Source organism: Bos javanicus, chromosome 3, assembly GCF_032452875.1.
Source record: "Bos javanicus breed banteng chromosome 3, ARS-OSU_banteng_1.0, whole genome shotgun sequence".
Classification (NCBI taxonomy): domain Eukaryota; kingdom Metazoa; phylum Chordata; class Mammalia; order Artiodactyla; family Bovidae; genus Bos; species Bos javanicus.
In genome coordinates, this window is record NC_083870.1 from 46,293,809 (window position 1) to 46,307,745 (window position 13,937).

At 36.3% G+C, this 13,937-nt stretch overlaps 1 protein-coding gene across 1 annotated transcript in view; it reads left to right on the forward strand.

Annotated features, from left to right (window-relative positions):
* DPYD (dihydropyrimidine dehydrogenase) overlaps nt 1–13,937 on the forward strand; it is a 930,948-nt gene that overhangs the window by 529,537 nt on the left and 387,474 nt on the right. Inside the window, exon 14 of the mRNA XM_061411115.1 lies at nt 5,406–5,570. Within this exon, the coding sequence (XP_061267099.1) occupies nt 5,406–5,570 (165 nt within the window). The remainder of the gene's footprint in view (nt 1–5,405; nt 5,571–13,937) is intronic.

The window sequence follows — 13,937 nt, forward strand, 5'->3', positions numbered from 1 at the left end:
GCCGAGGAATTGATGCTTTTGAACTGTGATGTTGAAGAAGAGTGAGAGTCCCTTGGACTGCAAGGAGATCCAACCAGTCCATCCTAAAAGAAATCAGTCCTGAATCTTCATTGGAAGGACTGATGTTGAAGCTAAAACTCCAATACTTTGGCCACCTGATGTGAAGAGCTGACTCATTTGAAAAGACCCTGATGTCAGGAAAGATTGAAGATGAGAGGAGAAGGGGACAACAGAGGATGAGATGGTTGGATGGCATCACCGACTCAATGGACATGAGTTTGAGTAATCTGTGGGTGTTGGTGATGGACAGAGAGGTCTGGAGTGCTGCAGTCCATGGGATTGCAAAGAGTCAGACACAACTGAGCAACTGAACTGAACTGAACTGATTTTTTAATATGTTTATTTTGTTTTGTTAACTCCATTGCAATGCTAATATGATTTATCTATTAAATATTAAAGCAAAATATTATCTTATTAAATAATACATTCTAGTATTCCCAGGTCAAATGCTTTAGTTAGTTATTGCCCAATTGTTGAAGCTCTAACTCTAATCAGATAACTACAGATTATTGATTGTATCCAAGTTTTCATTCATCTTTCATTTAATTCAAAAAGTCTGAATCTCCAGTCAGTGGAGAAGGTTTTCGACAAAGCAATGGCATATATGACTGCATTTGCAAAACAAAATCTAAAATAAAGTTTATGTTACTGATTTATCATTGGGTGTCCATATTGGAATTTTGGCACTTTAGATGAATTTGAAATATTCATATGCTGAATTTTTAAATTGCTGTGATGGTAACAATTGATTCATGGATAGTTGAGTTCTACACAATAGATGGCTGTAATTGGGGCAGTTATTAAGGATCTTCTGTGCTTGAGTTAAGGAAAGAGAAAACTGATCGATTTAGAGGAGCACTATTGTTGTTCAGTCATAAGTCATTCTTATGTGTGTGCTAACTTGCTTCAGTCATGTCTGACTCTTTGCAACCCTATGGACTGTAGCCATCTGGGCTCCTCTGTCCATAGCATTCTCCAGGCAAGAATATTGGAGTGGGTTGCCATTCCATTCTCCAGGGAAATTTTCCCAACCCGGGTATTGAACCCATGTCTGTTATATCTCCTGCATTGGCAGGCAAGTTCTTTACTTCTAGCGCCACCTAGGCAAGCTGCTAAGTCATAAATCAACATAAAGGAATAAACAATACGTGTCATGAAGTAGAGAAAATTTCCCTTTGATTTGCCTTGTACTTCCTGTTGATTCTTGGTTAAGGAAATCATTGATAATCCTCAAATGGTATATTACAGTTTAACATTGGTTTATAGAAGAGGAAAATGAAACGACTCCAACATTAACAATGAATTCAACCCATAGTACACAAATTCTCTAATGAAGAATTTGAGGTTTTAAGGTATCACTGAGGCAGGATATTTGAAGAAAAAAGCATTTGCTTAACTGTCATTAAATGTCACAGTTTATTGATCCTTTTGGCTGTTTTGAGTTTCTGGCAAAATTGTCATTAGGAAGAATCCTGTAAAATAGCATATGGCTTAAAATTTCTGGGCTATTGAGTTTTTCTGTTCTCAGTACAGCTGTTATTCTTCTATTCATGTCTTTTTATTTTATTATATAAAAAAATCTCTGCACAGTCTGTGAAGATGTGAGCACAGCCTAGGCACAAATAAATACAAGAGGCAACTATAGTTGGTTTAGGTCTTGATAGGAAGAAATCATCTTCTTATCAGGACCTTACCCGAAGAAATCTCTTAGGAATTCTTATCCACTTGAACTGGAAAAGCATAAGAGTTAGTTTATATATGAATGAGCTTATTCTATTTGGATCTTAGAGATCTGATAAATCCAGCAATTTAAGCTCAATGGTCAAGAAGGTCTTAGAAGTTACAGGGTGGTCAAGTTCAATTATGCTTTGTGTCATTGAAGCTCTGCGGTAGGCTAGGATGGGGAGAAGTGGAGTATTAAGCAAACTACATCACTGCCTGCAGGTATGAAGATGTAGCCATAGTGTCGGGTAGGGGACTCTTTTCAGAGAAAGTGTCTCTGAGGGATCAGGGTAAGCAAGTAAATGGACTAGAGTGTGTGTGTGCAGGCTAAGTCGCTTCAGTAGTATCTGACTGCCATATTGTGGACTGTAGCCCCCCAGGCTCTTCTGTCTATGGGATTCTCCAAGCAAGAATATTAGAGTGGATTACCATTCCCTCCTCCAGGGAATCTTCCTATTTAAGCCACAAATGAATGAGTTCCTGAATGTAAGTCCAAGCCCATTTGTTCACCAACAGAATAAGGCCAACAATGAATACCTTATAGTTCCCATGCCTCAGGACAAGCCCTATTCTAGGGCCTAGGGTTTTAGTCTGGGTTCCTTCTTAAAACATTATTTGAAACAACAAGAATCTACTGCATAGAAACCATTTTGTAATAATCTATAATGTAAAAAAATCTGAAAAAAATACACACACTGTGCATGCATACTCGGTTGTGTCCAACTCTTTACAACCCCATGGACCATCCCAGGCTATGTTGTCCACAGAATTTTCCAAACAATAATACTGGAGTAGGTTGCCTTTTCCTACTTGAGGGGACTCTTCATGACCCAGGGATAAAACCCATGTTTCCTGTGACTTCTGCATTGGCAGGAGGATTCTTTACCATTGCACCACCTGGGAAGGTCTCACACACACGAAAGAATCATTTTGCCCTACACTTAGAGCTAACCCAGCATTATAAATCAGCTGTACTTCAATGGAAAAAATTATTTGAACACATTAAAAGCTAGGCTAGAAGCTGGTTATGTAATAGTAAACAGGATAAAGTTCCTTCCTTTCAAGTTTACACTCTACTGGAATGTACTGACAAAAATATAGACAATACAAATATAGAGTATTAAGAGTACCAATTGGGAAAGTTATGTACTGTGACGATGGTGTGAATAAGATTAGATTAAGTGATGGTGTTGGAGAGATCAGAAAGGATTCCTAAATAGACTGAAGTCTAAGCTAAGTCCTAAAGAATGGGCAGGGGCAGCAAGTCTAAAGCATGAGTCAGTTTTGTTGAATAAGCAGAAAGTGCCACTTCCAGATGCAGGGGTTCAGAATTAACCTCCCCAAAATGTGTCACTTTTACATGAACGTTATTTTGAGCTAAAAGAAGTCAAGATGCTTCAGCTTCAAGAGAAATCATTGCCCTCCCTTAACTACATAGAATAATTTAAATTGGGAATTTTTCCCAGAAAGGAGTTACTTACCTAAAGTGACCCTGTCTATACAACAAAGCAAGCATCTGCTTACCAAATATTTACTCTTCTTATTGACCTATAATGACCCTTCTGTTCTTGGAAGCCCTGTACCCCCATTCCTTTCCTTAACTCTGAATGGCATGTATATTTCATTTAACTTTTCTGTCTCTGAACCTCTCATGTATGTGGCGACTCTGACACTCTCACGTATGTGGAATTCCTGCATATATGAAGTGAATTTCATTTTCTCCTGTTAGTCTATCTCATGTCAGTTTAATTCTTAGACTAGTCTGAAAAATCTAGAAGCATAGAGGAAAGATTTTTCCTCCTTAACGCAAACCAATAAATTATAACAGTCATTTAAAACATGTGGTCTTTCATTTGTGGAACTACCCAGGGCTAGGGAACATGACTTGATAAACTGAATATGAACTCTTGTCCTGAATATATTTGCCTCCTTGGTCGAATTCTCCTGTGCTGAGCACAACCTGTGACCTAGATTGGCCTTATCAAGGTTACGAAAAATTAGAGTAGAGGAGACAGCAGAGGAAAGGAGGAGCTCAAAGCTTAAAATGATGGCTCTTGAAAATTGAAATATGAGAGAAAATCAGCCTGATTTGAATGAAACATTTCTAGAATTGTCCTCTCAGACCACGACAGCCTGAGAGTCCCTACCTGGATGAGCTGCACAGAAGGTACCTGCAGAGATACACTCCACACATTTAAGCATTTGCCAAGAAAGAAATTGGACTCACTAGGCATGAGCTTCCTGGAGTGACTCTACATGTCATTTTACCCGTTAAGATTGTGTAACATGGTTTCACAACAGCAAATCAAAGTAAGGCTGCTGACGTTCCTACAGTTACAATAGAAGTGAAATAGCTTAATTAGTAAAACATTAACTGGCAGGATTCCTATAAGTAAAAACGTACATATTTAAGGCAGCTTATTGTAACATTTATACCATTTATTTTATAATATACTAATTCAAATGTAAAAGTGAATGTAAATTGCCAGAAATTAACATGCAATGTGTAGAAAAGTCCTTTTATCCTCTGCAACTGTAGCATTTGGCAGATTCAGGAATAAATAATCTTTTGTGGCAAGGGTATGCCTTATCAAACATATGCAGATCAGCACTAATTAATGCTAATTAAGGTTTCCTGTCTATCTAGTTGGAAAAACGTCCAAATGTTATGAAATCCAGTTAGTATGCCTATTACGCTAATTGTTTTATATGGGGTGGTTCTTAATTAAAATATGTAAATTGACCTTAATTGCTATATACTAATGGGGGTTCATGTTATCTCACTAAAAGTGACAAGATGGTGAGGAGGGGTACTTAAATGACTAATTCTGATAAATCCTTAACTAAATGACCTTTACTCAAAATTAATTTTAATTGGAAGTTGGCTAAAGAAACATTTTTCTTCTTTGTTTCATTTTAGTTTTTTGTAATGTAAGAATGTTCCTCTTCTTTGTTAATACAGCTTTAGAAGCAGTTATGGATTGTTAATTACACTTAACAAGCAAGTTAATTTGACTGTTTACTGTTTATAGTTATCAGGAAGTTATTGATATCCTCATTTCAGTTTTGGGAAAAACTGGTTCTTACTGAATGTAAATTTATAGTTAGAATCATATAGGTAAGTCAACCTAGTTTGTTAGAATGTGTTTTCAAGTTTGGTGAGTCAGTGGTGCTAATATATACTCTAGCTGATTTATATTGAAATTACTTTCTGGAAAAAAAAATTTTCTTTGCAAACATTAACTCTTATTTGAGTTAAAATCTCACTAATGATACTTAGATTAAATAGACTGAAATAATATTTTGACATTTTACTTGATGTGTTTTTATTTATTATTTAATTGCAAACAAATTAAAATGTATATGCCACAAACCAATATAAATGAATTTATATATTTTTTCCACCATCCTAACCTTTCAATTATAGGAAGTAATTTAAATAAAGCTAACAAATATTATATTTTACTTTTTCATTAAGTAGTTTATGTTCAGCTGTAATTTAAAATATATTAAAAATGTGAGACAGGACTTGGTAGAATGCTGTCATATGGAAATGAGCATAGAATGAAGATAACAGTTTTTCTTTGTAGAAAGGAGACCTAATATCTTTACTCTTTCAACAGGATATAGTGACAAATGTTTCACCCAGAATCATCCGGGGGACCACCTCTGGCCCCATGTATGGCCCTGGACAAAGCTCTTTCCTGAATATTGAGCTCATCAGTGAAAAAACGGCTGCATATTGGTGTCAAAGTGTCACTGAACTAAAAGCCGACTTTCCAGACAATGTAAGTGTGATTTAACGCCTAAAACAAAAGAATTGGCATAAGTTGGTGAATGTTTATTTAAACATCCAATTCGTAGGCTTATAAATATTAATGTGTATAATATATTTTATTAAAGAATCTGCCAGTTGCTTTGCTGATGCATAGAAAGATAAAAAAGAAAGAAATGCTAAAGAACTCATAAAAATCCACACAATGTAAGGCTTTGTTATAAATGGGTGCCATGTAGATGGAAGAAGTATCTATATAAGCAGGAGGAAGAGAAATGAAATACTCATTTTATTGAGTTGGTTTTCACTGTATGTGGCTAGTATTTATGAAGGTGATGACCTTAGGAAGAAATTGCAGACTGTAAATCATTTTAAATATAAAGCTGAAGCAGATGCAGAATTTCTTATGTAGTTTATATTTTTCAGTGGGAAATAACTTACCAAATATTTTAACACCTTTATTCTGAATGAGCAAACTAGTTTTTATAAAACCTTTTTTTCTTTCTAAAGTACTATATACAAAAATTATAGTAAAATCAGGCTTACAGACAGTATTTCGTTTCTTGGTGGATTTTTATATATTGCCTGTGGTATTTTTTAGTCCACAGTATTTTTCTCTTCAATATTGGTTAGGATTGTCCTTAATGTCATTCATTCATTCTCCTCCTTGTCCCCTAGCCCCTTACACTGTGCACACACATGCACCCACACACACATTTCTCTCTCTTTCTCTTTCTCTCAATGAGCCGGTGGTGAATTGATGTTGAGGTCTGGGGCAATGTTTGCATTGTAAAAAGATTTTTCTGTGATGATCTTTTAAAGATAAATGCTGCTGCTAAGTCGCTTCAGTCGTGTCCGACTCTGTGCATCCCCATGGACGGCAGCCCACCAGGTTCCTCTGTCCCTGGGATTCTCCAGGCAAGAATACTGGAGTGGGTTGCCATTTCCTTCTCCAATGTATGAAAGTGAAAAGTGAAAGTGAAGTTGCTCAGTCGTGTCTGACTCTTAGCGACCCCATGGACTGCAGCCTACCAGGCTCCTTCGTCCATGGGATTTTCCAGGCAAGAGTACTGGAGTGGGGTGCCACTGCCTTGAGAACACTTCAAATATTCTAATAATAATAATAAATAATTTAATTGAAATCTGTGGATATTTGCCCACAAACTGATAAATCAGAAAATTTTACAAAGGGACTTAAGCTATCACATATTGGCCTAGCTCATCAGGTTTATTTTTCTGTTTTAGAAAGCTCTAATTGTTTCCAAAATCTCTCTTATCTTAAAACAAAATATAATCACATAAGATACCATTTATCTTCCTCAGTTCAACCCTTCAGATGTGAAAGAAACTATATAAAGGCCATCTGAAATCAATAGCTTCTGCTTATTAGGAATTTTTTAATTTTGGAGCTTGATGTTGCAATTATCAGTATGAGCATTATACAATCAACTCTAGTAACAATTTTGTTGGACTATTTGCATTTTAAAGAATCCACATCTTTTGGAAATCTCTTCTCATAATGCCAAGGACAAAAGTGTTCAACCATAAAAATAATTAATAATATATTTTAAAACATAATCTACAGTTTTATGAAATAAAATAATAATGGTAATAAGTGTGTGTGCAATGGCACCCCACTCCAGCGCTCTTGCCTGGAAAATCCCATGGATGGAGGAGCCTGGTGGGCTACAGTCCATGGGGTCGCTAAGAGTCAGACATGATTAAGCGACTTCACTTCGACTTTTCACTTTCATGCATTGGAGAAGGAAATGGCAGCCCGCTCCAGTGTTCTTGCCTGGAGAATCCCAGGGACAGTGGAGCCTGATGGGCTGCCGCCTATGGGATCGCACAGAGTCGGACACGACTGAAGCGACTTAGCAGCAGTGCATGCTTAGTTGGTTCAGTCATGTTTGACTCTTTGTGACACTATGACCCTATGTAAGAATAAGCACTTATATAATAATCACTCTGTACTAGATATGGTTATAAATGCTTTATATATTTTAATACTCATTTAATTTTCTAATAGCTTTATAAGATAGGTAGTACTATTTCCCCCATTTCACAGATGAGGAAACTGAGGCATGTGGCATTAGGTAGCATGCCTAAGGCTCGCACCTGTTATATGGTGATGCCAAAATTTGAACTTGAAATTTGATTTTAGCATCTATGCCCTTTGTAGTAATAGTGTTCAACAGTATACTTGCTTATATTGCAATATCATTTCAGGTCCTCTTAAAAGCTCAGTATTACTTATTTAATGCAAAATAAGAATATTATGAAATATTCCTTCAATAGTATTTAGATGAACCAATGTAATAAAAAACCCTTTTTCCGGACAATAACTCTTATTAATAACTTGTCTTAAAGCTCACCTGATACTTTCTACCCTCTTTTGAGCAGGAATAAGATATTATAATAATGGCCTCTAAGAAATGACAGTAAGTAGATAAGAAAGTTAAGACAAAACCCTTGCTTTGTGATTCTACAGTCAAGTAGAAAGACTTGAACGCATTTAAATGTTCTTTTCAATTTCCCTGGAAACAATTTTCTTCTCTTATAATGCTTGTTCTTCTGAGAAAACAATACATGCTTTTCTTGTTTCTAATTCTTTCACCATTTAGATTTCACTCAGTATTCTTTTTCTGTATTCTTAGAACTAATTTCTAACATTTTTACTCCCCATATTAAAGTTAACATTTTAAATACAATTAAAATGGCATTCCCATTTGAACCCATAGAAATAATGTGTGTGCACCTAGATATTGCTATGCTGAGAGTAGAATATCCCCCACTGTTTTAGAATTACTCTGATGCCAAACCCAATGAGCTGAATGAAAGAAGGTGACCCTTCATTTTCCAAGTTTAATTATCACTCTCACTGGAGTTTTCCCACATCATTCTCAAGTGCCTGGCTGCCACCTTTAATGACAGGGATTGGATAATTCAACCCATTGTGGCAGCTTCTAACCAAGGGTTAACTTTTTTGAAAAAGAAATTGTGTTGGGGGGCTTATAGGTCAGCTAACACCCATAACCAGTATCTCTATTTCCCGAAGACAGTAGGCACCAGTTGACCATGGAGTAGAGGAGACAGCAGGAAGAACGTCTTGAATATAAAGATGAAATGTCTTGTAAGGGGCTTGTTTCTTGACTGTCACAGAATTATACCAAAGCCTACACTCATATGGCTTCCCTGGTGGCACGGTGGTAAAGAACCCACCTGCCAATGCAGGAGACACAAGAGACATGGGTTTGATCCCTGGGTCAGAAAGATCCCCTGTAGTAGGAAATGGCAACCCACTCCAGTATTCTTTCCTGGAAGATTCCATGGACAGGGGAGCCTGGCGGGCTATAGTCCATGAGGTCACAAAGAATTAGACATGACTGAGTGAATGAGCACCCACACACCCACACATACACATACACACACACATACTAGATTTCTTCTTGGCTTTCAAGGTTTCCTTTTATTTATCTGTGAGTTAAATTTGGCACACTGATAATTGTATCAATCAATCTATTGCTAAGGGTTTTTTTTCCCCCCTAAGCTGAGATTTTTGCAATGCTTATTATGAAATGTATAATTAAGGCTTACAGAAATCAATTTTAAGTGAATCCTTTCATTCTCACTACAAAAACCTTAGAAATCATATATTTTAGGCTTACAAAAAATTTTACCAACAAATTCCTGCTGCATTTTGTCTGAAGGCACTGAATTAGGAAGCAAAGACTGACATTTTCTATCGTTTGTGGCAGTTAGAGTGAGAGTTAGGCAAAAGGTAAGGATTTATCAGTGACTCGGCTGGTGAAGGTAGAAAAGGGAATGATGGCTTTGTTAGAGAAATTAATGAAGGAAGAACAATGGTATGTAATACTTCTATTATAAGATATGTAATTTCTACTGAAGCCCTTTCTCAGTTTATTACTGAAAAAGCAGCACTGCACACATTATGTTCAAAATTACTCAAGTTGCCCTTCATCAGCATTCTGAAGATGCATTCCTGATTACTAGCCTCTAAATACAGAGTTCTTAACTTTGTGTGAGTGCCATGACCTCTGTAGGCACCCTGGTGAAACCTAAAAGCCCGTTTCAGAATACAATTTTGAATGCATAAAACGAAATTTGCAAGGTAATAAAATATTCCCATTATATTAAAATGAAATTCTTGAATTATTTTAAAAAATATTAGTAATATATATTACTCTAGTAAGAGACTAAAAATACAGTCTAATGGCAGATTAATACTTACTGCAGTCTCGATGTAATGGTGACTTCAAATGCCACCTTGAGCTATCTGCAGCAACTCTACAACTCAACATGATTCTGTGTGGTTTCCTTTGGTGCAAAGTCACAGGTATTGATAGTGTTACACTGGTTTGTTGCTTCATAATACAGGAAATGATACATTTGAATGAGAGTCTAGGGAAAATAAAGATCTAAATTTTTTTCCGTCCAAGTTCATGAATTTACTATTTTTCTCTCAAGAGTTCTAAGGACTTCAGATTAAGAATGTATCTCTTGCATTTCCTAATTCTAGTTGCCTATTAGGATCTCCAGGAGACTGTGTTCATTGCAGCACTGTTTACAACAACCAGACCATGGAAGCAACCTAAGTGTCCATCTACAGATGAATGGATAAAGACAATATAGTACATATATACAATGGAATATTACTCAGCCCTAAAAAAAGAGTTAGTTTGAGTCAGTTGTAGTGAGGTGGATGAATCTAGAGCTTGTTATGCAGAGTGAAGTCAGTCAGATTATGCATTATGATTAATGCATAAATCAATATGCATTATTATTATATATTAATGCATATTTATGGAAACTAGAAAATTAGCAGTGATGAACCTATTTGCAGGAAAGAAATGGAAATGTAGACACAGAGAATGGACTTGAGGACACAGTGGGGAAAGGAGAGGGAAGGATGAACTTAGAAAGTAACATTCACATATATACACTGTGTTGTGCTGTGCTTAGTCACTCAGTCATGCTCAACTCTTTGCAACCCTTTGGACTCTAGCCAGCTAGGCTCATCTGTCCACAGGAATTCTCCAGGCAAGAATATTGGAGTGAGTTGGGTTGGGAACATGGGTGGGAGTAGGAGAGTGTGTGTGTGTGTGTGTGTGTGTATAAATACATAATTATGGCTGATTTGTGGTTTTGTACAGGAAATCAACACAATATTGTAAAGCAGTTCCAGGTTCGATGCATGATGCTGGATGCTTGGGGCTGGTACTTGGTAAGGGTTCGGGATGGGGAACACATGTATACCTGTGGCGGATTCATTTTGATATTTGGCAAAACTAATACAATTATGTAAAGTTTAAAAATAAAATAAAATTGGAAGAATAAAAAAAAAAAAATAAAAAAAAAAAAAAAAAGTTAAAAAGCACAGTATGTTCTAGGAAATTTATAACTGGAATATGAATCTGAAATGTGTCCTAGTTAAGCTGATACACTTGTAAGGAAAAATTAAAGAATTCTTTAGGCATCCAGGCAACAAGATACTATCAAAGGGGAAAGACAGTGATAAAAATTCTTAATATTAAAAATACTCCATATATTAAATAAAAAAAAGAAAGAAAAGTTCAGCACCAAATCTTAGCTTGACTGAGATGATGTGACCAAATGATGACTCAGTTACCACTTTCATTGTGGGTGAACTTAACTTCACCAAGAAATTAAGTCCAGCCTCATAGCAAAAAGAAAGTCACTGAATAAATATTAGCATTACAGACTTAAAAGTAAAGCCCCACCACACTGCCTTGTTTTAGACCACTTTAGCAAGTTGTTAGAAGAGATGCTTGCTGCCTGCCTAGACAGTGTTCAGCCTCAACTCAGAAAGATGCTATAGGTTTCAAACAGAAGACGCTCTGGCCTGGTGTTTGCAGAGAGAGTTTTGGAGAGCCTCCCACCACTGAGCCATGGAAATGCGCCTGTCCCTACCTCCAGAGCCCCTTCCACGTGTCTGGGAAGAATGAAGGGTTTGAGCTGTACCCTTTCTGTTGATAGATCGTGTCAGGTGTTCATTGGGTATGCAGTTCCCCATGCCTCCCTCACTTGCATGCTCTCTGCCTCCCCTTCTCAGATCCCAGGTCAAGAGAACCCTCCCTGTTTCCTCTGGGGTTTGGCCAGGTCCCCTGCTGTGGTCAGAAGTTCTTGAGTCCTCATGACACTGATCACGGTGGTCCGTTGCCATTTGTGCTGTTTATCAATGTCTGCCTCCCATCAAAGGAGGACTACTAAGTCAGGTGTTATTCTGGCTCTTAGCACACACCTGATGTGTTGGACTTCTAGGAAATTATATCTATATATTAATAAAATGGTCACATCGTTTTATCATCTTAAGTCATGAGTTCAGTCCTTAAGACTAGCCTCAGCATTAATATATGACATTGTTTCTCTCTCTCAGACTTACTTTACTCTTTATGACCTGCTCTAGGACCAAAGACAAGGTTTCAACACCATGTCAAAGTTTGTATCTTTTTCAGATGTATTTTAATACATCTGTTAATGTATAAAACATTAACTTGTTAATTTTGAAAATATTTATGTGCTTTGCAGATGATCCATGTTGAAAAGTAACTAAGTCTGTATGAAGGAGATGAAATAAAAATGATTCAGTGTGTTTTGTTTTTTTTTTTTAAAGAATCTCTGGGAGAGTTAGGCCCTATACTAGTTCAATCATTTCAGTAATTCTGGCATGGATAAAGTGAATATATATCTATGTGTATGTATATGTAAGTATGTGTATAGATACATATTTGTGTGTGTGTAAAGTTCATCAATTGATTGTACTACATATATAATCAATATCACTCATGAACTTTGCATACATCATTAAATATTTATAAAACTCCTAAACCAGAACTATTTACTGGGAGCTGTTTATTTTTGCTAGGAACTGTACTAAGGGCTTTATGTATCTGTGAAACAAAGATTTTCCCCATTTTACAGATGAGGGAACTGACATTAGAGATATTGCTTTAACTGTCCAGATCACAGAGTTAGTAAGTTAATGCATTGGAACTGGAAATCATCCCATTATACCATGAAGCAGGTTCCATTTGACTATAAAGAACCTGAGGAATTAAGAACATATGTATTACAATCCTCCCTTGCTGATATGGGGCAAATAGATTGAGCTTTCTCAACTGCAGACTCTCAAAAACCATTAAAAATCTTTTCACTTGACAGAGAAAGTTCTGTCATTAGTTCCAGTGAAGAATATTTTATGGCTCAGCTCTTTTGGCTTTGCAGAGATGGAGGTGTATCTATAGAAAACAATACCAGCAACTTGGTGTGGACTGATTTGAACTGTTACCCAGCCTCCTTTTAAGTTCTATATTTGAAAATAGGAAGTTGAGAGTCAGATCTAGATATCTTCCAAACAGGAGGATGCTCTCTGTTTATTCAGCAGACATTCATCACCCCATCATTCCTGTACAGTCTTCTTACAGGTGTCCTGGAGGCTGACTCAGCAGAAATAGGCTTTCTTTTCTTTGGGATATGTGTAACTAAGTCTAACTAATTAGAAAAGGGGGGCGGGTGCTGTTACTCATGCAATCCGGTCAGAGAAATAAAATTTAGTAACAAATAAAACTACAGTAAATGTATTATCAGCCAGCAGTGATCAGTACACGTTCATTACTTTTGCTTTCCTATCACAGAACTTATAAAGTATAAATAGCACCCTAGCTCTTCTCTTCTCATATCCCAAGAAAAGGGTTTCACCAACAGAGATGTAAGAATGTCATATTTTTAGTGATTCTTCTGAATTTGAGTTACTCATACTTTATGTAGACTATAAGGTCTTCTGACTTCTTCTTCAATGTTTTATTCATTGTAGTTCTTTTCCTTAATATCATTCATTCATTTGCTCTATCCAGAATTATTTGAGCTTATTAAGTTCATGTTTCTGTAAATTTCTACATGTTCTCAACTGGTTTGTGTTTTTTTTTTTTTTTTAGAAAAGTACTGGATCAGGCATTGAAGGGAAGTCTAGTGAATCCTCTAGGAAGCCCTTCCCTTTTTCACACCATCGCTTAAGTAGTGATTTTGTAATACTGTGAATTCCAGAAGACAGATATTTCCCAACTTCCTTTTTTTGCTAAAATCTCAATTATCCAGTGACATTATTTTTTTTAAAAAGATCTATTTAGTGTATGTAAATAAAAATAAATCATATTTAAATATATCATAGTCTAAAAAATAAATCATAAAATGGAAATTTAAAATATTAAAGTGGATGGGGCAAAGCAGTCCATGTCCAGTTATCTTAATAAGTATCTATTTTCACTTTTCTAGAGTATATGGAGTCCAGGGATGACAGGCATAGGGTTTAGAATCAGAATGGATTTAAATCTCAGCAGCT